Genomic DNA, 24,416 nt, shown 5'->3' with positions numbered 1-24,416 from the left:
ATCATGCCTTCACATGATTGCTGCCTGATTTGACACTTGACTGCACCCTCAGGAGACCCTGAGTCAGAACAACTTAGCTCTTGAATCCCTGACCCATGTCATCTGTGATATAATAAATGTTTGGGGATAATTTAATTATACTGTAATAGATAATTAACCCGTCCTTTTTTTGTGATAAATATTTGAAGTCTTCTGTAGAAAGTTCAATTCCATTTTTGATGACTCTGCATTTGTTCCTCTGTGCTGTGGCCTTACCACCCTTCATGGGATACTCTGAGGTGTCAGCAGTCAGTAGCTGGGAGCCCCTGGTGGCTCCTCCCAAGTGACCCCAGACCAGCCAGTTGGCTGTGGCATTCCCAGGACTCCCTCCTTCCCAGGCAACTGGGTGTGGGGTTGAGTCAAGTTCCAGATCTGCTGGGGACCGCACCCACCTCACATGAGAAATCAGAGAAGCCAAGTCCATGGAAGCTGTTCATATGACATACTTTATTTCCAATCTACAACCATTAAAAACCCTTTGTAAGTTTACACTGTACAGTTATTCTCATGTCTGAAATAAGACACGGGAGGGAAGGAGAGCTGGCGGACTGGACCACGGTTGTCTAGCACCCAATACCTCCTGGGAAGGAGCCTTCTGAAGAAAGGAGTAGGGAGGAGAAAGAGTGGACAGGAGAGGCAGAGAGTTTGGCCCAAGGATGCCCCTGGTCCCTTCCTTCCCAAAGGCCTTTCCCTGGGGGACCCCTTGGGCCCACTTCAGGGTCCACACCAGGAAACCGGGATGGTCAGGAAGGGGGTTTCACAGTATTGGCGGGGGGTTCGGGATGGGGGGCCAGGTTGAGGGACAGCTTTTGGTCCTCTCCCCTCAGCCCCTAGGGGCAGGAGCTGCTTTTTGGCACTGTCTATAAGGTCTCCCTGAAGGTGGGAGGAGGAGGAGGAGGAGGAGGAGGAGCTGGCTGGGGATTTAGGAGTCTTTCTTTGAGAACCTAAGTTTCTTTCCATTTGAAAAGAAGCCATAAGCCTATGGTGAGATTCCCAAGGGATAAAGGGTCAGGGTCTTTTGTCCCCTGCTCCCCGCCACCCCCCCCCCCCCAGGATGCCAACCCCCTGCCTGGCTGGCACAACCCTATACAACCTTTAGTAAAACCCAGACAAGTAGGAGAGGTGGGTAGAACTGGAACCAAGCCAGGGGTAGGGAAAGGAAAAATGCCTGCCTCTCCCCAGCCCCCCAGTTTCTGTGAAGAGGAGAACACAGTTGTGTTTTGGTTTGGGTAGGGATGGCCAGGGTTCCCAGCCTCAGAAATCCAGATAAGCTTGATGTTTCCCACTTGTTCCTGGGCAGGACCAGCCTCGGTCCTTCACCAGGCCACACTATTTGCTGGTTTAGATCGGCAGGCAGTAAACGCCTATGTATATCAGAATCATTTAGAGGGCTTGTTAAACCCCCCGATTGCTGCCCTCCCCCCACCCCCGCCAAAGTTCTAGTTTTGTAGTTCTTGAGTGGGGCCAATATTTTGCATTTCTGTCAAGTTCCCAGGTGATGCTCTGGCTTCTTTGAGAACCTCCAGGCATCTCATCCTCAGCAACTTGGTACCCTAAGAAGACAGTGCCAGTGAGCTGGGCCACAGCTGCCAAGGCCCTGCCTTAGAGGCACCAAATTGGGAAGCTGCTGGGAACAGACTTGTGGTGAGCCCCCTGTGCAGAGAAGTAAACTAAGGCACAGAGGTCAGTGGCGGAGCTGAGAGAGGAGCCAGGATACCAGGGCCCAGTGGACAGAGGATGGTGATGCAGGACCCAAAAACATGAGGCGTGCTCTGGGGTCCCTAGGGATCATCTTCGTAAAATCATACAACCAACCAAACACAGAGAAGTTAGGACAACTGCCCAGACCTGGGCCAGGTCTCCAAAATCCTAGCTGAAATTCCTTTTCACAGGAGCAGTTCGAGTGGTATAGAGTGGAGAAAGACAAGATGGTCAGGCCTTGATGACTTTGGCCCTTCAAGGATGCTTAGGGGAAACCAGAGCTCCTTTCCTTACTGCCTGGGGTTCAGGGAGCTGGTGAAGGGCAGGAAAGGAGGGGAGCAAGGCTGATGGGGTAGACAAAGGAGGGTCCAAGGACGGTGTGGGGAAGGGTAGGGTGGGGCAGCCCTAGACAAGGGGTCACCTTGTCACCAGTTCCCTTTGGTTCTTGGCTCTGTGGACTTTGCAAACTGCAAATACTACGGAAGGGATAAGGGGTAATGCCAGGGTGGGCTACAGGTTCCGCCAGGGCAAGCTATTCAGAGGCAGAGAGATCCAGGGGAGGGTAGAGAGGATGGTGGGATGTCACATGGACAGGCAGATGGACGGACAGATGGCCAGGGAGAGGAGGGAAGAACCCAAGTCAGGCTGCATCTGCTTTACAAATAAGGCTATGGAGGACTGGGCAGGATAGGGGAGGCCAAAATGGGGGTCCCAGTGACCTCCGCCAAATCCCAGTGGATAGTGCTGGGGTCCTGTCGGGAGGCTGTGGACAGAAGAAAATGGGACTCAAGGGTGAGATGGGGGTGTCTTTCTGGGCTGGGGGCGGTCACTGGGCCAAGCCCAGCCTGAGGCATCGAGGAAAGGTTCCCCCTTCAGTGTGAGAAAACAAAACAGAACCCAGGAAATACAATCAGATCTGAAAGCAAACATCAGGAGTTGGGAGACCACAGACACGGGAGGATGGGGATGTGAGCCTGAAGGGCCAGGAAATCCACAGGAGGCCATTCTGGGAGGGCTGAAGGGGGTGGGTGCTACAAAGAAGCCCGGGGCTCAGAAGAGGAAAACCTGGCCATGGGTCAGGGCCACTCGGTCTGCTGGTGGGAATCAGTCAGAGAAGAGGCGGCAGGAGGGGAGGCTTTGGAGGAAGGTGATTAAACAAAGGATGGATGGGTGGTGGGAAGCAAACAGGCTGAGCCCAGAGAGAAGACAGGGTTCAGCCAAGATCAGGGAATGGTAGGTGGGGTCTCACTCACCCCCGGGAATGCAGAACCTGCTGGGAGTCAGGAAACCTGAATTCTGGTCCTGACTCTGCCTCCAGTTTGCTGTGTGACCTTGGGTGAGGAACTCCCTTCTCTGGGCCAGTTCCTCATCCAAAAAAGTGAGGGGTTTGACAAAAAAGGACCAACACTGTGTGATTCCACTGGGAATACTTAGAACAGGTAAATTCATAGGGACAGAACGTGGAATAGCGGTTATCAGGGGCCTGAGGGAAGGATGGGGAGTTACTGTTAGTGGGTACAGAGTTTCAGTTTGGGGTGATGAAAAAGTTCTGGAAATGGATAGTCCTGATGGTTGTACCACTGTGTGAATGTATTTAAAGCCACTAAAAGGGCTAAAACAGTAAGTTTTATATTATGTATTTTGGGCCACAATTTTTTAAAAAGTGAGAGGACTGGTCCAATTTATTAGCCTTTCCACTCACTAAGACTAGTGAGGGCACTAGGGGACAATGAGTGTGATCAGGCCACTTTAGGTCAGTGCAGAACCTCATGTTTGCCCACGTAGACTCAGGCACAGTATTGTATTTGGTCCTCAGCACTGCCATGTGAGTTAGGATTTCTTCCACTTTGCAGCTGGAGGAACAGAGGCACAGACTAGCCACATGCTCTGGGGTCAAGGTCATTCAAGTCAGTGGCAGTTTATTATTATCTTTAAAATCAGTTCAGTTCAGTGACCTGGAAAACATCCTTGCATTTTAGGTTCATACCACAACTGACTTAGTGGCCTTTGAAGAAAGGACGCATGCTCTAAATTAGCATAAGAATTTGCCTCCTGGGGCAAATATTGTCACTTCCCATGACTGGATGATGAGAGTCGTGAAAGTTGATGTGCTCCCCTTTTCACCATGGCTGCCAGGAAACTCCAGAGTAAAATTTAATTGCAGGATTATGGGGATCATGTCAGATAGATATAAGTGTGTGTGTGTGCGCACGCGCGTGTGCACGTGCTCTTAGTTGCTCAGTTCTGTCCGACTCTTTGCAACCCCATGGACTGTAGTCCTGCATGCTCCTCTATCCATGGGATTTTCCAGGCAAGAACACTGCCTGGAGTGGGTTGCCATTTCCTCCTCCAGGGGATCTTACCAACCCAGGGATCAAACCCATATCTCCTGCGCTGGCAGGAGAATTCTTTACTCACTGTGCCACCTGGGAAGATAGATTTGGGGAATGATAATTCCTCTTGCCTTTTGCCCCCCCCTTTTTTTTTTCCTGTTGTCTTACTGAACTTCACGATTAGGATTGTAAATTGCCTCCAGTGCTTTTTGGAAATTCTCAGCATAATTAACCCAAATCAGAGCTGGGTTGAGGACCAGGTCCCCTAATTCTCAGCTCAAGGCTCTTCTAAAGATATAACACCGTGGTTATTGGGCTTAAAAAAGATGGCCTAATTGGAGATGGTGAAGGACAGGGAAGCCTGGCGTGCTGCAGTCTATGGGGTCACGAAGAGTCAGACATGACTGAGCAACTGAACAACAATGGTCAAGGCTGTGAACATCAATGGTATGCACTGGTATTTAGGATCTCTCTGGGAGTTTGTTAGATATGCAGATTCCTGGCCCTCTGGGGTGAGGTGGGGGCCAAGAAGCTGCATTTTGGACATGTCCACAGAGGATTCTGATGCAGGGGTCCCCACACCACCCTCTGGGACACACAGGTCCAGAGATTCAGGGTAGACTGGTTTTATGTCTGGGTTGGGCAGTGGCATAGTCTGGGTATTCTGCACCCACACAAAGCCCCCAGTGGAGCAGTAGGTTAACACAGCAAGGGACAAGGTTGGACTGAGGGTTCCAGTGGACCTAGGTTCTAGTCTGAACTTGATGACTTCCTAGTTAGGTGACTCTGGAATGAGACCTGTACCTCAGTTTCCTCATCTGTAAAATGGGAGCACTAAACCTTGTCCTGCCAAGGTTGCCTCCCAGAGTTAGCATGTAGAAGCCTGAAGGAGATGTGGCAGGGGAAGCAATTTCTAAATAGCCATGTGCTCTAGAAAAGGTGTCCAGGGACTTAATTATTAATGAAGAGGTGGTGAGATTGGGGGGCTGATGAGCCTGGAAGACTGGCAAAGCTGGGGAGGGCATTCTAGATGGGAGAGGAGAGGGAGGAAGGCCCTAGAAGTTGGATGGGCAAGAGGAGAACAGGCCATGTGATGAAACCATGAAAAGTGGATGCAGGCAGGCAGGAGAGAGCCATGTGGCAATCAGGGCACAAGAGGGTAAGTCTTAAACCCTCAACTTTGTCACCTGGGAAAGCAGCTGGTAGAGGAGCATCCCTGGGGAGACCAAGGGAAGGGTCCGTTTTCAGCAAGACCTCTTAGAAGGGGTTTTTTAAATTGGTCAGCCTTTGGTGGGGACAAAATTGGGGGGGAGAGGGCTGCCAGGGTGACAGGGACTTGAATATTGATACCTCATGCATGCAGGATCTAGGGGCCACTGACATGCCAGAGTAATTTGATTTTCATTTCAAATACAGACATCATTGCCCCCAGGAGGGTCTGATTTGGCTATGGGAAGAGGTCAGATGTCAGAAACACAAGATCATCCAGTTTGGGGTCAGTCATGGCAACTGGTCTTCCATTTCCCCTCAACCAACTGTGCCAACACAATGGATCCAAGCCTAGGGGCCTGTAGGGAATTAGGACCCCAGGGTTCCTTGGGACTTTGGCTGAAGAGAACAAAGATGGAAAGGAGAGGAAAAAGAAGGATAGAGGGCGAGGAAGAGAAGGAAGTTGCTGAGAGTAAAGAGGCAGCAAAGAAGAAAGGGGAAAAGGGCAGTGTTCCTTCCTGGGACCCGGTGCTCCTGGGGAGTCCTCACGGTGGGCCAGGCAGTTTTCTGCTCCCGGAATGTTACCAAGACTTAAAAGGCATTTGAAGGAACAAACAAACTTAGAAATTACATTCCAAAAGAGTAGAGAGTTTTTACAAGACAACCCCCCACCCCAAAAAAAGAAAACACAACCAGTTACTAATTAAAATGCTAAAACCCAAATCAAACCAATATTTACATGTAACATTTTCAACCCCATCAAGCCCCATGTCCAGAGGCTTCTGTAGGAACAGTGATGAGTGACCTTGCCCAGTGGCATGCAGGAAGCAGAAACTGGGACTTTACTGAAAACCAAGGTCTGAGGCCTCTGACACTGGCTGAGGGCTGGGCGGCCAGGCGCTAAGACAACGAGAATGCAAGGACAATCTTGGATGAGAACAATGATGGTAAGGCTGAGCAGTCAGCAGGGTCCAGGTCTCGTGAGGATTCCTCCCCAAGGCTAGAAGTACAGCCTCCCTGGCCCTCTGCAGCCCGGGGAGGTGGCACAAGGCCTCTGGTAGCTTGTGGCCTGGTGTGAACCCCCCTCCCTTGGAGATGGCATTGGAGGGGCTCCCCTGACCTCTTGGGTGGGAACACTGGCATTCCAGAGGGGCCTGGCCCTTGGCTCCACTGACCTGCCTGCTCTGCCCACACAGGTCACTATGGTATGAGGAAGTGGCTGGTTGTACTAATGTGACCCCAAAGTTCTGCCGATAGGCAATGGAGATGAAGGTATTTGGGTAACTGGTCCAGGTGCCCCAGAAAGGGCAAGACTGGGGGCTGGTGGGTGGGAGTGCAGAGGCATCTCCTGAGTCCTAGGGGACACACTAGCAAAGCTGCCGGCTTTCAGTCTTCCTGATAGAAAATTCACAGATAAGCCACTTTATCCTGATGTTTTCATTCTGAGCCCCGAACCAGTTACACACATATGCAGGTACGTGTGCAACCAAAATGGGTTCACTGGCACCAGGGGGAGGCCTCCTGCATTCCCCTGCCCTGTCACCACTGCAATGAGCTGTGCTGCAATCCGTCCGATAGCTCAGACAGCTCACATGCAACGGGGAAGGGTGGGCAGTGGGGTTCGGACTGAGAGACGAGCCTGGAGAGTCCGTAAGGCTAAGGAGAGAGGCTGGTGAAAAGGCTGGAGGCTGGTGAGAACTGAGGCAGGCTGGCAGACACTCTCAGATCCATGTGCAAAGCTGCAATAAACAACATTCTCGAAGTTCAGTCCTGTTTTCCTGCGAGTTCTCACTTAGGGAACTTGGAGAGATCTCCATGCTCTTGATAAAAGCCTTAGTAATCTGTGTTGGACTCATTAGAAACCAAAAAAAAAGGTGTCAGAAGGAGGAAGGAAAATGGGAAGTGATTGGAAAGCGGTGCTGCTGGTCCAGCCCTCTGTCCTGTCTGTATTTACAATCTCACGGCTGGGGGCCGGGCAAGTAGCAGGTGTGGAGCATAGAAGTGGTGCTCTGAGGCCAAAGGGTCAGCAGATTTGTGGGGACCTCTGCTGGGGCCCCCTCCAAACCTGAACCAGGAGACCAGAGCTCGCCTGCTGAGTTGCCTTGTCCACAGAGAGGACCTTACACCCATCCATCGTGTTAAAGCCTTGCATTGTCCCAGTGATGAGAGTACACGTCTCAACCTCCAATAAATTACCTTAGGGACTTTGGGGTAAATTAAATTATTAAAATAAAGTAAAACCACCTTAAATATTTATAGTAAAAAAAACTCAAATAAACAACCTCGGCAAGAAATGTGTTTCCAGGCCCCAGTCTATTGCCATGTCCTGGGGCACCGACCTCGTGGAAGGCTCCTGGGCCTGATCTGGCCAACCGGGGGCCTCTTTTTGGGAACATCTTTGCCCTTCACCAGCTGCAGGATGTAAACACAGTGGAGATGAGGCACCCCTCCAGGGTGCTGGGGCAAGAGCCCCCAGCAATCAAGGCAGTGGGCAGTTAGGCATTTATTTATCTGTGCACCAGGTCTTGAGATGGACTCTACCTATGTCTGTCCTCAAGGAGTCTCCTGGAAAGGCTGGGGTCCCCCCAAGTCAACTTAACAAGAAAGGTAGTGCCAGTGGCTCCCCGACCCTGGGTCCTGCACATTTCTACCTCACGTTCTAGGTCTTGCTGCATCTGAGCTATGGGCAGGGAGATCCAGGGCCCCAGGATTCCAAGCAGATACCTGACTGTGGCTACTGCCCTATCATATCCCCTAGAGCTGCAGCAATCCAGAGCAGCAGGGCTGGAAGGAGGAGGCGGTGGCGGAGGGAAGAGAGGGATGGGGTGACGCCCAGCTCAGCTCACCAGACACCCCACGTTGAGCCCTAGAGCAAAGCCTGTTCTTCTCATTGGTGTTTCCTCCCCATGAATAGGGATGTGGTTGGCCAGGAACATCTCTGTGAGCCCTTTTCCCTGAGGCGCATGGCTGGAAGTAGATCCTTTCCTCGGCTCTTCTGAGAAGTGGGTGTGGGTGGAACCAGGCAAGGCTCTCCCAACTTACGACCCAGGAATCAGCTCTCAACGGATCTCTCTGGAGACGCTTCTGAAACCCAGTTTTGGTCTTTCTCCCACTCACTGCCTTCCCCTGGGAAGTCAGAGATCACCACCCAGCAGTCAGCAGGAGACCCCGCTTTACCTGGCTGGGAAAGCGCTTCCATGGCAGAGATGCAGCCCTCCAGGGCGAGAGATGCAGGGAGCTTGCGGGCCCCAAGCATCTTCTCCTCTCCACTGGTTCCCTTTGGCTGTCCAGAGACGGGGGCTGGTCGACATGAGGAGCTCTGCTACTCTATCACTCGCTGGGCGGGGCTGCCCGCTCCTCCCCACCCCAGCCAGACTCTGAAGGGTGGAGCCTGCACTTGGATGGAGAGTGGCGGATGGCAGAGCGGGATGGCCGGGCGAAGCAGGAGGCGAGAGACTGGGTGCTGCAGTCACACACTGCATCCTGTGGGGGGAGAGAGAGAAGTCAGGAGGAGCCTGGAGGCACTGACTGACCGCCCACCCCGGGACTGGGTGGCCAGCCAGGCAAGGAATCTGGACTCAGCTGTGCCCCAGGACCAGTTCCTAGGAGCTGTAGCCCCTCTCTGAACCAATTTTAAAAACGTATTTTCTTCCATTAGAGCAGTAATGAACGCTCATAAATAAAACAGTAATGAGTGTTCATAAATAACATTTCAGGGACTTCCCTGGTGGTCCAGTGGTTAAGAATCCACCTTCCAATGCAGGGGACTCGGGTTCGACCCCTGGCCGAGGAACTAAGATCCTATATGCCATGGGGCAACTAAGCTGATGCACTGCAGCTAGAGAGACGCCTGCACACTGCAACTAGCAAAAGCCTGTGTGCCGCAAAAAAGACCCAGTACAGACAAAAAAGCAAAACAAAAAAACCCAAACATTCCAGAATATAATAAACTCTGGAATATACATAAATAAATTCTGGAACATACCTTTACCAAAATGATCTCAACTCCTATAGTTTACTTTGTAATCGCAAAGACATGAATACTTTTTTGTCATTATGTATGTCCAGATCTCTTTCTTTTTAATGGCCACACAGTATCCCACTGAGTGGAAATAGCTTAATTTATTCATCCAACTCATTTTTTATGTGTTTTAAGTAGTTTCTAATTTTTTTTACTACTACCAACACACAGGGATAATGGTTAAAAGTGCTGCTATACATTATTTACAATTGCCAAGATATGGAAACCTAAGTGTCCATCAATAGATGAATGGATAGAATGCTACTCAACTATTAAAAAAAAAAAGTAATTTTGCCATTTGCATTACCGTGGATAGACTCGGAGGGCATTACACTAGGTAAAGTTAAGTTAGACAGGGGAAGACAAATACTGAATGACATCACTTATATGTGGAATCTAAAAAATATAACAAACTTGTGAATATAACAAAAAAGCATCAGACCCACAGATATAGGGAACAAACTCATGGTTACCAATGGTGAGAGGGAAGGAAGAAGAGGCAATATAGAGGTAGGGGATTAAGAGGTACAAATTATTAGGAATAAAAATAAGCTGCTGCTGCTGCTAAGTCGCTTCAGTCGTGTCCGACTCTGTGCGACCCCATAGACGGCAGCCAACCAGGCTCCCCTGTCCCCGGGATTCTCCAGGCAAGAACACTGGAGTGGGTTGCCATTTCCTTCTCCAATGCATGAAAGTGAAAAGTGAAAGTGAAGTCGCTCAGTCGTGTCCGACTCTTCAAGATCCCATGGACTGCAGCCCACCAGGCTCCTCTGCCCGTGGGATTTTCCAGGCAAGAGTACTGGAGTGGGGTGCCATTGCCTTCTCTGAAAAATAAGCTACTAGGATATATTTTACAGCACAGGGAATATAGTCAATATTAATAATGATTACAAGTGGAGTATAAACTTTAAAAATCATGAATCACTATATTACACACCTGTAACTTATATAATATTGTATGGCAACTATACTTCAAAAAGCACCAAAAACGTGCTGCTGTAAAACTTGATTGGTTGGTTCAAATTCCAGCCCAGTTACTTACCAGCTATGTGACCTCGAACAAGTTTTTTAACCTCTCTGAGCCTTGATTTTTTTCTCAAAGTTGTTGTGATCAACTTTGATCTCAGCCCGGATTTTTTCCTCAAAGTCTGTTGTGATCACAACAAACTGTTGGCATAGTGCCTAGTAAGTCTTAGCAATTTTTATTAATAATGCAGTACATTTCGTTATATACATATCCACCTCTGTAAAAATTTCCATTGGCTACATTCTTAAGAGAACTACTGGATCAATGGGTAATAAGCATATTTTACATACTGAAAAATGTTTGGGTCAACCAACATGCAAAATACAATCAGCTTTGTATTACTGGTTTCGTGATACAGTTGTGGTTATGTGATTATGATGATTAATTTTGTGTCAACTTGACTGGGCCACAGGTCCAGACACCTGGTCAAACACTATCCTGGGTACTTCTGCGAGGATGCTTTTGACTGAGATTAACACTTAAACCAGTAGACAGAGTAAAGCTGCTTGCTCTCTCTAACGTGGGTGAGCCTCATCCAATCAGTTGGCGTACTGAACAGAACCCAGAGGCTGACTCTCTGTGAGTAAGAAAGAATTCTTCCTGCCTGATGACCTTTAGACTGGAACTACATCAGCTATATGTGCTGTACTGGAACTATAACGTTGGCTCTTCTGTTCTCAGGCTTCTGGACTCAGTCTCTCTGTCTCTGTCTCTCTCTCTCTCTATACACACACACACATTCTCACGCATGCATAACCACAAAGCCTACTCCCAAGTTTCTCCAAGGAACTCTAATATAATGGCTGTGTTCAGTTTGTAAGAATTCAATAAGCCATATTTTTTTTACAGTATGTATATTAAACTAAAAAAGGTTTTTTTTAATTAAAAAAATAGGAATATTTTAAAGTGTTTTTTTTTTTTTTTTTTTTTAATTTAACGCAGCCAGAGAGTATAGGAAAGTAAAACACTCACCAGATACTCTTGGGGGTTCTAGAAACTCAACAAAGTCTTTGGAAAGGAAATTCAGTAACACTTATCAAATACTTTAACAATTTACCCATTTATAAGACAAATTCACCTCAAAAGAAAAAGGGCACCTCGCCCCCAACCCACCTACCTCATTGGGAAGGACCGTGGCTCCATCTCCATCTCGAGTGATTCCATCCTTCCCCACCTGCGGGAGCACGGAGAGCCTGGCCTCCTCACTGCCGCCCGACTTGCCCACCTTCTTGTTCAGGATCCTAGCCATGCCCTCGGGTTGATGGTAGCTGGCGGGGGAGAGGGGCTCCGGCTTCTTGGAGCCCTCTTCCCCAGCCGTGGACGCCGTGGGGCTCGGCGCCCGACCGCACACGTTGCGGAAGAACTCCTGCACGATGCCGTACTTGGGCGGTTCAGGCTTGGCCCGGGCCTCGGACATGCCAACTTTCCAGACCGACTCCGTGCTCCCCGAGTGCTCCACCACGCTGAAGAGGCTTGACAGCCCGTCATTGATGTTCCTCAGCACAGGGCTGTCCCTCGTGGTGGTGGAGCGGGCCCAGGCTGAGCCGTTCTGCTTGCCCTGGTGCAGGTTCCACAGGCTGCGGTCCTTGGCCCCGTCCAGCTTGGACACAGAGCGCCTCTGGAGCTTGGGCGAGCCGTACTTGGGTGAGCAGCAGGGCCGTTCGATGCGCGCGTGCACCTTGTCCAGGGAAGATGAGATCTGCTTGCTGCGCACGGACACGAGCGAGGAGCCGCGCGGCGACCAGCTCTTGCCGTGCAGGCTGCCGCGGGGCGGGTCGGTCTGCAGGCCCACGCTGACCGTGCGGATGGTCTGCGTGCCCACACTGGCCACGCCCACCGTCTGGCTGGACGTGCTCTTCACCTTCCGCTCCAGCGAGCCCGAGCGCATGGCCTGGCGCACGCAGTTGGTGATCTCCTTCATGTCGTCGCTCATGTTCCCCGACATCTCAAAGTCATGTAGGGCTGCAGGGAAGCCAGGCCCTGCTGCCGAGGGGCCGCCCCCGGAGCCCCCGTCCAGGCGCTGCCGGGAGAAGTTGCAGAGCCAGCGGCTGTAGGAGCTCTCGGCCAACCCGTCCGCCTCGGCCGACTCTTTGGGCTTGGCTGTGGTGAAGAGGAAGCCCGGCTCGATGATGATCTTCCCCTCCCTGTCATGGACCACCGGGACGCCCAGGCGCCGGGCCACCGGGGGGCTGTAGTACACGCGGATGCCCGTCTTGTCGGGTGCTGTGTAGCTGCGTTGCATCTGCCTCCCCGCCGGCTCCGGGCAGCCCAGGGCACCCAGGCGGTTGCAGTCACGGGGCGACAGCCCTGGCTGTTCGGGGGCACCCTTCTCAGGGTCCACTGGCTGGGCGCCCACGAAGGCAAAGGCAGGGCTGTTGGGCAGCTTTTTGCCCCGGGAGGCTTCCCCGGCGAGGTACGGGGAACAGTCCAGCAAACTCTCAAACTCCGACATGGAGGAAACAGATTTGGTCCTGAGGAAGAGCAGAGAGAATGGCTTAGTGGAAGATGCCTTATACAGAGCAAGCACTCTGGTCTTCCTCGCTGGTCCCTGCGCTTCACAGGACCTGGGACCATGACGGTCCTGCTCACCTCTTGTGAAAGATGCTGTTGGTGCCCTGCCTTTCACTCCCTCCACACGCACACCCACATGTGCAGTACTGCATGGTCCGAGCACCTGCCATTCTCCACCTGAGGGCTTTTTTTCTGTCTGCAGAAGCATACTTGGCCTCCACCCAGTTGTTGTTTAGTTGCTGAAGTCATGTCCAACCCTTTTGTGACCCCATGGACTGTAGCCCACCAGGCTCCTCGGTCCATGGGATTTCCCAGGCAAGCATACTGGAGTGGGTTGCCATTTCCTTCTCCAGATCTTCCAGACCCAGGGATGGAACCCACATATCTTGCATTGCAGGCAGATTCTTTACCACTGTGTGGAAACTAAAAATTTCACATGATGTATAGACATAGCCATCAACAAACCATGGGTGGGGTTTGGTAATTTGATACCAGTCCCCAGGTCCCCGTAGGTGCAAGAACTCACGCTCCACTCTGGCTCCCAGCAATGTTGTGAAATAGCTCCAGCTGCCCACGTGTAACCTGGTTGATAACACCTCCTTTATAGTGCCTTCCCTTTCCGGTCTCACTTCCAGACTTTTCCTGGAATCCCCTCCCAAATGTCCCATTTGCACTCAAATCCTTGCCTTAAGGCTTACTTTTGGGGGAGCCCAATCTAGGACTTCCCAGGTGGCTCAAACAGTAAAGAATCTGCCTGCAATGCAGGAGACCTAGGTTTGATCCCTGGGTTGGGAAGATCCCCTGGAGAAGGGAATGGCAACCCACTCCAGTATTCTTGCCTGGGGAATTCCATGGCCAGAGGAGCCTGGAAGGCTATAGTCCATGTGGTTGCAAAGAGTCAGACACAACTGAGTAACTAACAACAAATAATAATAGGATCTAGGACACCACTTAATCTCTGGCCCAGACCTGGTGTGCGTGCTGTCTGATGACTGTAAGTGCCAGGCATACATGACAGCACTGCACACGTCAGACCATTCAGTCCTCGGACAAGTCTAGGGGCCAGTTTCTATTACCCCATAGGTAGAGATGGGAAGTACAGCACCAGGGCACAGAGCTAGAACCTGCAGTGCTGAAATTCAAATCTCACAACTCCAGAGCCACCCTCCTTCCTGGGGCTCACCTGGCTTTGGGCTGCTCACATGGTCCCTGTGGGGTTCTGTTACCCCAACTCTCTTCATGGGTTTCCTAATGGTGGAGACATGGTCTTGAGAGCCCCGGGGGGTTCCCTGGCTATAGCACAGGGCTGGGCCCAGAGGATGATGCTCAGTACTACCAGGAATAGAGGTCCAGTAGGACTCTCCAAACTCCAGAGACAGGAAGAACCCCAAAAGGAGCTAAACAGTTTCTTTCTCAGCTAGGATATGCTGGATCCCATTTTCCATGACTAGAATAAAAAAAAAATCTCAGGCTAGCATTGCTATCACCCAAAGTTTTCCAGCTCCTAAGTGGCTGGGGTTCCATAAAAACATATCCCCATGTTCTCTCAATTCAGTGGAGGAGCAGTGCTGGGCACATGGAGCAAAGAAGAAAGGCAAAGTGGCAGGCCAGACCGCAGGCCGGGGGCGGGGCAGGGGGTGGGGCTGCGGACAAGGCAAGGGGAAGGGGCTGCCAGCACCTCTTTAAGCCGGTTCCCCCAAGCTCAGCTTCAGAAACAGCTTCTTTGTCATGGATCTTTTCACTGCGGGTCTGTCATGGAAGAGAGACAGGAAAGGGTCAGTCTGGCCACAATGTGGGAGCTGGCCCCAGCCCCTCTGCCTGAGTCTCCTCCTGTAGAGCAAGAGTATTGTTAGCACCGATCTAAAAGCCCATTGGTCAGTTTCTGGCTATAGTGCATCTAACCCCGCCCCCATAGGTATGTGATGCAAGCTTGGCCAATCCACAGTCCAAGGGAGAACCCAAGAGAGTCTATTTAGAACTTACTGTGAATGTAATGGCAGCAACAAAGCAACCAGTAGCCACTGCTCAGTTGAAGGTGAAAGCAGTGACCTGAGGTCTTGTTTGGGGTTTGCCCCACCCTGGTTCCAGAACCAAGACTTGCACCAGTTTTCTGACCCGGCATCACCAGCCCTCTTAAGGCCCTAATGAAATCCTCTCTTACTTCAGTTCCCCAGAATTGGCTTTTGCTGCAACCAAATCTAATTCACCACATCCTCAGGCTGTCATGAGCAAGGGCTTGTATGGTCACTGTTTCTTTACTCAGTGTGTTGCTATATGGACAGTGCCCCTGAGGTTCAGAAGCAAACTTCACTGATTAATCTCCAGAAGCTGGGCTGGGCTAAGGCAGAAAATATGACTTTATTTTACCAGTGAGGCAACTGGGGCCCAAAAAGACAGAGTGACTTGCCCAGGATCACAAAGCTCTTTTGGAGGCCCTGTTTTTGAGAAGAGCATAATTAAAACAGAGAGACACCTAACCTTTCTCCCCAGGCATGGAAGGATGGAGCTGGCAAGGAGGGGACCTTCACAGGTCTTAAGGCTGGAATCATGAAGTAGAGACCTCAGGATTGAGGAGCCCAAGGGGGTGAGGGTATGTGACCTACGGGACAGGATTAGCATCGTCCTGGTCACATTTCCCCCAAGGGAGGGATTTTGCAGTGTAACCAGGAGCCTGTCACCTCTCTCACCTCTTTCCAGCTGTTGTCCTGCTTCTCCAGATCTGAGTGCTTTAGGACCCAGGGGTCAGAAGCTTTCTGCAGCTGAACAAGAATAAAGAAGGTGGTCACACACAGGCAAAGCTGGGGAGCCGGGCCCTGTTTTGTGCAGTTGCATTCCCCAGGCTCCACTCTGCAGCCCAGATGACCCAGGTCATGGGCTCGGAGCCACCTTCCAAATGGACAGCAGCTCTGAGCCAACAAAGTGGGTTTGGCAAATGATCATAAAACCAACCATTTATAGGCATCCTTATAAGTGTCATTATCTCAAATACAGTAATAGTTGTTATTACTATGTTAATTCATGCTGCAGTTCCTGGAACAGCTATGTCAGCCAGGCAGCAGCTGAATGACATTAAAGTGGTGTCTCCACACTAGGTATGCTAAGCAGCAATTAAACTGAATGGCATGGCTCCGCACTCTGTTGTGAACAGCTCTCTATGAAACAGGCAAAATGTAAACAATATATATATATTATGATTCAATTAATGATAAAAAAAAATCTGAATGTAAATTTAAACAGCAAGAAAGGGACGGAGTATGCTTTTGCAGTATTTGAGTCTTATATAAAGTCCTGATTTATACAACTGAAATAATAAACAAAGGAAAAAGTCACAGAGCTTGATAAGCGAGGCGCATGTTAACTGTAGTGAGGCTACAGTCAATGACTGTTTTTCCTATTTACCTCTTTTGGTCAGAGAACTCTAATTTTCATGAGGAACCAGCCTTGGTTCTTCCCTCTCGGTTCAAGGGTTTTGGTAGGCTCTAGATATGGACATATGACTCATACCTGGCTGATCAGAGCCGTGGAGAAAAAACTTTCTTCCCATTGCAAATGCTAAGCTGTGAGGATGTGAACACAAAATTCAAAGAGGCCACATTGGAGGACATCTTGCTTTGGAATAAAACACACGGAAAGCAAGCCTATGAGACCAGCAGGAAGGAAGACCTGGTCCCTACCACGGTCTCTGAGCACACGGATCCAGCAGTACCTGAAGGATTCTTCCCTCTGGTCTGTGCCCACAGCAACTCCCCACTTGTGGCTTAAGGCGGCTGGGGCTGGGACAGGCCTCACCTGGCTCAGGCGATTCTGCAGCTCCTTTAGCTGCTGCTCCACCTGCTGCTTCTCACCCTGAAGCCGCTCCACCAGCTGCAGCTTCTCCTGGGCCCAGTTGTGCTCACTGATCTGCAGCTGCCGCGTCAGCTCCATGACCGCGCTGTAGGACTCGGCCAGGAGGTGCTGCTGCTCCTCCCGCTCCCTCTGCAGGGCTGCCTTCCAGTCAGGCCCTGTCCGATCCCCAGCCCCCTTCCCAGCCTTCAGCTCCATCTGGGGAAGGAAGAGCAAACTGGGTAGCTGGCACTGGGAGGCCCCTTGCCGTCCCCTCCCATGATCTTCCCTCCAAGGCACCAGCAGAGAGTAGGCAAAGGGAGGAGGGTCCTCTCCTCGGAGGACCCCCTCACCCAGGAGCCGTCGCTGACCCCTTCAGTTAGAACTAGTCTCTTCTCACAATCAAAGCTTGTGTGGCACAGTTTCTACACACCAAGCTCGGTGCTAAGGGCTTTTCAGGCATTATGTGTATCCTCAAGAAAACCCAGCAAGATAACTACCATTTTTGATATTTTTACCAAGGGGGAAGAGGTTCAGAGAGGTTACTCTTCCCAGGTGACATAGCTACACAATGGCAGAAGTTCCTAGTTATTGCTTCTCAGGATATTTCATCAACACTTACCAGGGTTTACAGTTAGTGGGAGATATGCACAGTCTAAACATAAAAAAAACGTGTGCAGGAATCACTCAAGAGTAATGGCTTTCCTGGTCCCAAGCTCGGGAGAGGGGGGAGCAGGAGGTAAAGATGCCATCTGAAGAATCAAGGCACCCCACACCCCAGGCTGTAGTCAGATTCCCATGGGGGAGGGGCCGCTGCAATGGCTGGGGTTTCGGGGCAGTATGAACAGTGGACACTGGAAAGTGCAGATGGGAAGGGAGCTGTGAGATCTGCAGGGAAGGTTGGGAGGACAGAATGGTGGCACCGGGAAGCCAGAAGTTTGAGAATTGGGAAGAAGCGGGGATCACGGTCATGAGAAGCCAGGAGGGCAAAGGTTTGGGGACTGAGGATCAGGTCTGCTGCTTACTAGCTGGGTGATCTTGGAGAAGAAACTGAACTCCTCTGTGCCTGTCTTGTCACTTGCCCAACAAAGATAGCCAGTGTACCCACCTCCAAGGGGCCCGTGACGCCTGGGAAGGCAGCCTGAAGCAGGGGCAGTGGGGAGGAAGCTGGGCCGTGCAGGCAGGATGGGGCTGGTAAGAGCACTCTGAGTGGGACGAAGCCACCCTCACACTTCTCAGACCACAGTAGAGGGCAGCTAACTTGCTGCCAGGCACACACAGCAGAGACTAAATACCCAGGGCTCCTGGTTAAGGGTTCTTTGATAATTTGGCTTGTAGAGAGGGGAGCCCCCCACTTTGAGTGGACGGAGCAAAACAGGGCCAGGTAGCAGAGAGTTAAGGGGACTTTACAAGGACAGCAAGCCACAGAAGTCTGGGTGTGAGGATGAAGATGCCGTCAGGTGCAGACAGGCATTTAAGTGTTCTGGCCTCACCTGTGAGCCTGTGGTGTGGGAAAGGTGTCAATGATGCCCCCAGGCTCCTTTGCCAACCCCTCACCTGCCTTTCCTAGCCCAGAGACCCCCAGCCTCCACTGCTTCTGGTATCCTTGCTGTGTGATCTAGTCAAGGCTCTTGCCTTCTCTGGGCCACAAAGTAAGTAAAGTGATTCCTATGCTTCTAGGAGCATGGCTTGCCATCCTGTTTCCCAGTCTGACAGCTGAGACCTTGGCAGAGACAGGAACGAGGAGAGGGATGTCTCTGACTGGTGAGACACTCACCAGGGCAGTATGGCTCTTGAGCTCCACCCGCTCTGTTTCCCAGGTGGCCTTGGCCTTGGCAAACTGTTGCTGAAGCTCAGTCAGACCTCGGCGTTCATCCCGGAGCAGCCAGCATAGCTCCTTCAGCGTCACCTTCATGTCGGCCAGTGTCTTGATGTACTCGTTGGGCTGCAGATGGGGGCAAGGTCTCAGTCAGGAACTTTCAGAGCGGCAAGGAGGGGAGGCTGGACTGGGAACTCATCCAGAGTTCAGTCTGGGACTCTACCAGGCCTCAGATCATCTGCTGCTCTGGATCATCTCTTCATAAAACAGGCATAACAAGCCCAGCCCAGGCCCCCTCCAAGGCTGACACATGCCCCAGCTTCACATAAACACAAAATTCTGTAGTTACACCAATTATTCAGCCTAAAGCTGAGCTGGACCCTGGCTTCTCTGAGGCCCTGCAGTATCTAGGCCTGGGTCTTTCTCCCTGCATTCTCTGACCTACCAGGGGCCAGATGAGCATCTGAACCCTGGAGTCTACCTGACTATCTGACTTGGCCTAATCTTCTCTCCTGGGCACATGACCTGTTTCCCACCTATAACCCAGCTTAGTGTGGGTACCCCTGGGAGCCTGATCCCACTGCTCCACTACCCCCTGCCTTGATCTGAAAGTTCCTGATCCTAGGCCACAAGGCCTTTCTTCATACAACTCACTCCAGCCTGCTGTCCTTGACCCCACTACAAGCATCCCAAGCTGCAGCCAGTCTCAGAATACCTCGCCGCACCTCTGCATACACAGTTCTTTTGGCACAGAATGGCCTTTTCCTCATTCTTTATTAGGCAAGCTCCTATTCATCTTTCAAAACCTACCACCTAAAACCCCTTTTCTGTAATACCATCCCCTACGCGCTGAACAGAATTAACTGCTGTCTTACCTGTGACCCCACAATCCATCATCTGACTCTCTGTCACTGCCCTGGAATGACTTACGTACCGCACAGTACTGAGCATCTGGGGCCAGTGACCAGGCAATGACCCTCTGGAGCTCTAGTCCCTGGTGGAGGACTGCCATCAGAGAAAGCAGCAAGACATGATCACTAAACAGACAGAGGAACAGACAGACAGGACAGGACTGGAAATGGGCTGAGAATTCACCGTGTTCTGGGTCCAGCTGTCCCCTGCGCAGGTCTTGTTATCAGAATGCTGGGCATTCAGTTCCTCTTCCTCCATTAGCAGGTACAGCTCCTTCATGCTATTTACCTATTTTTTAAAAAACACACTGATCAGGGGGTGGCAGAGCATCATGCCTGAGGGTCTAACCTTCGGGGGGAGAGGATACAGACTAGTGACTCAGATAAAAAGGGGGCTGAAGAGACAGGCAGGAAGCAAGTATGAGGATTTATGGACCAAAGGCACCCCAGCTAGGCACTGATTTCCCAAAATTTAACTTTTACTCCTAAGCATCATCCAGGCCAAGGAGCATAGCTAGAGAGTCAGGTCCTTCTGGCCCTCTCCCCTACCCCACAACCATCTCTTCTGCCCCAAGGACCATGAGACATCCCTGAGAACTACTCAGAAATAGCTCTGTTGTCAAAGGAGGCACAGTGATTGGATTAAAAGGTCCACAAGGCGCCCTCTTAACTATAGATAAGGGCAACCAGAGGTTTGGGTAGACAGACGGGGCCCTTCCTGGGGGCAGGGGTTGCTATTAATTGATTCTGGACAGGAGTCCAGAGTCAGTCCAGGAGACGAGGGCTAGTTCAAGAAAGGAGAGAAGGAGAAGAAGAGGGTGTTTATTTACTGTTCATTAATTCATTCATTTGACGATTTTTTTTTTTAGCTGTGCCCGGCAGCATGTGGGATCTTAGTTCCCTGATCCAGGATCAAACCTGTGCCCCCTGTATTGACAGCATAAAGTTTTAACCACTGGACCACCAAGGAAGTCCCTTATTTGACAGATATTTATTGAATATCTGCCATGCACCAGGTCCTTGTTCAAAACCGGGGATATGTCAGTGGGCAAGACAAAAAACCCTGGTCCCCTTGCGCCTCCATTCCAGTAGCAATAAAACAAACAGATATGTGAAACACATGAAATGTCATTAAGTATATGAAATGTTCCATAATAATACGTGCTATGAAGAAGAGGAGAACCAGGAAAGGAGCTAGGATGTGCTCCACTGGGTGGTCAAGGAAGGCCTCAGGGAGGAGGTAGTATTTGGGCAAAGTTCTGAAGGAAGTAAAAGAATAAGTCACGTGAAGACCTGTGGGTTGAGAATTCCCGGGAACGACCACAGCAAATGCAAAGGCCCTGAGATGGGAACGTGTCTGTCTGAGGAAGAGCAAGAGAGCCAGGAAGTGAGAGGTACGGGGACCGAGGCGGGTTGACCGGGTGTTGTAGGGACTTCCACTTCTACTCTGGGTGACGTGGGAGCCAGAGGAGGGCTGTGCTAAGGAGTGACACTGACCTGACTTCCAATTTTGTGAGATCACTCTGGCTGCTGTGTTGGGATACTTTATAGGACAGAAACAGAGCTCCACAGCACCAGGGGGGCACCATCCACGTGGAGTACACGCAGCCCGGTACCTGCCTGTTTCGAATAGAAGATGCTAGGTGGAAGGGCGCTAGGGCAACAACAGGAAGACCAGTCAGGAGGCTGCGGTGATAATCGAAGCAAGAGGTGATGATGGTTCAGATAGGAGGCTGCAGTGATAATCCAAGCAAGAAGTGATGATGGTTCAGATAGGAGGCTGCAGTGATAATCCAAGCAAGAAGTGATGATGGTTCAGATAGGAGGCTGCAGTGATAATCCAAGCAAGAAGTGATGATGGTTCAGATAGGAGGCTGCAGTGATAATTCAAGCAAGAGGTGATGATGGTTCAGATAGGAGGCTGCAGTGATAATCCAAGCAAGAGGTGATGATGGTTCAGATAGGAGGCTGCAGTGATAATCCAAGCAAGAAGTGATGATGGTTCAGATAGGAGGCTGCAGTGATAATCCAAGCAAGAAGTGATGATGGTTCAGATGGGGGTGGTGACAGGGCTGGGCAGTGCAGCTGGGGCAGATTCTGTAGATTCTAGATAGATTCACAATGTGCAGGAAAGGCCATGGAAGCCAAGTGCCTGGACAAGCTTTCCAAGGCAGTAGGCAAAGGTCAAAAGGAGAGATGCGGCCTGAGGGCTACAAACCCTGGCAACTGTGACCTTAAGGGGTCAGTTCAGGAAGAAAAGGAGGGTCCAGCCAAGGAGACTGAGAAGGAGCAACCAGTGAGGTGGAAAGAAAACCAAGAGAATATGGTGTCCTAAAAACCAAATGAAGACGTTTCCAGGGTCAGGGCAGGCACTGGGAAGTATGTGCGGGTAGAAGGGCCTATGTGAGAAAACACGCAGTTCCATCCTTGGTCACCAGTATCTAAACATACAAACTTAAACAAATGTATTTATTTGTTCATTTTATTTTGGCCACGCCGAGTCTTTGTTGCTGCATGTTCTCTAGTGGCAGTGAGCAGGGGCTACTCTCTGGTGGCGGTGCCTGGGTTTCTCACTGCAGTGGCTTCTCTTGTCGAGGAGCCTAGGCTCCAGGGTGTGAGAGCTGCAGTAGTTGTGGCGCACAGGCTTAGCTGCCCCGTGGCACGTGGAATCTTCCTGGACCAGGGATCCCATGTCCTCTGCACTGGCAGGTGGATTCTTAACCACCGGATCACCAGGGCAGTCCAACATGCAGACTTTATTATCTGGATACACAGGTGCCCAATTCTTTCTCTGAAATTCTCTGAGGCCAGGTGTGCTTGGAATTCAGAATTAATCGGGATTTAGAAAGATAATACGGTACCCACACTGTATATTATATAACAGCCCCGTCTGGAGTGACACCCTGTGCTCACCAACACCAGTATTTCCCCTTCAAACATGTGAATACTAATGAAATGGGATAAATAAAGGTTTTGCTGCCAAATGAATATCAGGTCCACTTTTTCCATCTGAGTTAGACTCAACAAAACGGTTCTCAGAATTTCTGGATTTCCGAACTGAGGACAAGGAATCAAAGATCTTTATCTGTAGTAAAATGGGGACAGTACTTGTTTCCAAACCATAGGGTATGTGTAAAAGTGAAATGCAATTATCCACTGAGAGCATTTGACACAGCGCCCAGGACACTGTAAATACTCAGTATATGAGGGTTTATCATTCACATGAAGTGAAGTCGCTCAGTCGTGTCCGACTCTTTGCGACCCCATGGACTGCAGCCTACCAGGCTCCTCTGTCCATGGGATTTTCCAGGCAATAGTACTGGAGTGGATTGCCATTTCCTTCTCCAGGGGATCTTCCTGACCCAGGGATTGAACCCGGGTCTCCCATATTGTAGACACACGCTTTACCGTCTGAGCCACCAGGGAAGTCATAACACGGTTTCAATTCTGCATATGTGGACATATATGTTTCTTTCAAAGTATGAATATGCATCGTTTGTTACTTGTACTCCTGGGCCCTGGGCCCATGCATCTGAGTGTGTGTGCACTCAGTTGTATCCAACTCTTTGCAACCCCAGGCACTGTAGCTCGTCAGGCTCCTCTGTCCATGGAAGTTTCCAAGAAGACTGGAGTGGGTTGTCATTTCCTCCTCCAGAGGATCTTCCCAATCCAGGGATGGAACCCGAGTCTCTTGCATCTCCTGCGTTGGCAGATGGATTCTTCACGAACTGAGCTACCTGAGAAGCCCCTTATTTATATAGTTATATGTATGCTATTATGCATTTGTGTATATATATTTTTATATACTGGGCTTTATATCATATTTTATATGTGTGTATATATACATATATTTTACAATATGGGTGGTTATGTTTATTTCTTATTAATTATGTCTATTTCTAGCCATTCCCATCTAGGGGATCTTCCTGACCCAAGGATTGAACTCAGGTCTCCTGCATTACAAGCAGATTCTTTACTCTCTGAGCCACCACGGAAGCCCCTACACTTATTTATTTATTTATGTCTATTTCAGTAAGTATGTATGTTTCTATTTATTATAGGTATATATATCATTTCATTTTCTATGCTTATACCTTATTTTTCTCCTAAAGTAAGTTTCTGTTTCTCTCTGTTATCCCAGTACATTGAAATGGCTACAAAGATTTTCACCAAATACAGAGAATTTGCTTGCAACAAACTAATTTAAAATATAGGCTATATGGCCTGTAGACAATTCTGGGGGCAAAACATCTTCCCTAGCTGCCAAAACTGGGCTTCAGCTATGGAAAACAGTGTAGAGGTTTCCCCCAAATTTTTAAATAGAACTCCTATATGATCTAGCAATCCCACTTATGGGTATATATCCAAAGGAAATGAAAGTTGGATCTCTGTGTGTTCACTGTGGCATTATTCACAATAGCCAAGATATAGAGACAACCTAAGTGTCTGTCTATGAATGAAAGAGTAAAGCAAATGTGACATATGCACACAAGGAAATATTACTCAGTCTTATAAAAGAAGGAAATCCTACTATTTGTGATAATGTGGATGAACCTGGAAGACATTATGCTAAGCAAAATCAGCTAGAGACAGAAACACAAATACTACAAGATCTCACTTATATACGGAATCTAACAAACTCATATAAGCAGAGAGCAGAGTGGTGGTTGCCAGGGGCAGGCACAGAGAGGGATAAAGAGTTCATGAGTAAGAGTTTCAATTTTGTAAGATAGCTGGAGAGGGTGTGGAGAAAAGGGAACCCTCTTACACTGTTGGTGGGAATGCAAACTAGTACAGCCACTATGGAGAACAGTGTGGAGATTCCTTAAAAAACTGGAAATAGAACTGCCTTATGACCCAGCAATCCCACTGCTGGGCATACACACTGAGGAAATCAGAAGGGAAAGAGACACATGTACCCCAATGTTCATTGCAGCACTGTTTATAATAGCCAGGACATGGAAGCAACCTAGATGTCCATCCGCAGATGAATTGGTAAGAAAGATGTGGTACATATACACAA

The 24,416-nt window shown here is 50.0% G+C and overlaps 1 protein-coding gene across 1 annotated transcript in view; it reads right to left on the bottom strand.

The window, feature by feature from the left end:
- Positions 1-464: 464 nt before the first annotated feature.
- SOGA1 (suppressor of glucose, autophagy associated 1) overlaps positions 465-24,416 on the bottom strand; it is a 75,798-nt gene continuing 51,846 nt past the window's right edge. Inside the window, exons 9-15 of the mRNA XM_027558607.1 lie at positions 19,578-19,682; positions 18,441-18,608; positions 16,631-16,882; positions 15,529-15,600; positions 14,520-14,590; positions 11,448-12,801; positions 465-8,765 (exon numbers count right to left, since the gene is read on the bottom strand). Of these exons, the coding sequence (XP_027414408.1) occupies positions 8,613-8,765; positions 11,448-12,801; positions 14,520-14,590; positions 15,529-15,600; positions 16,631-16,882; positions 18,441-18,608; positions 19,578-19,682 (2,175 nt within the window). The 3' untranslated portion in view covers positions 465-8,612. The remainder of the gene's footprint in view (positions 8,766-11,447; positions 12,802-14,519; positions 14,591-15,528; positions 15,601-16,630; positions 16,883-18,440; positions 18,609-19,577; positions 19,683-24,416) is intronic.

This window comes from Bos indicus x Bos taurus, chromosome 13 (genome assembly GCF_003369695.1).
Source record: "Bos indicus x Bos taurus breed Angus x Brahman F1 hybrid chromosome 13, Bos_hybrid_MaternalHap_v2.0, whole genome shotgun sequence".
In the NCBI taxonomy this organism is placed as follows: Eukaryota; Metazoa; Chordata; class Mammalia; order Artiodactyla; family Bovidae; genus Bos; species Bos indicus x Bos taurus.
This window is presented reverse-complemented; position numbering and strand designations above follow the sequence as displayed.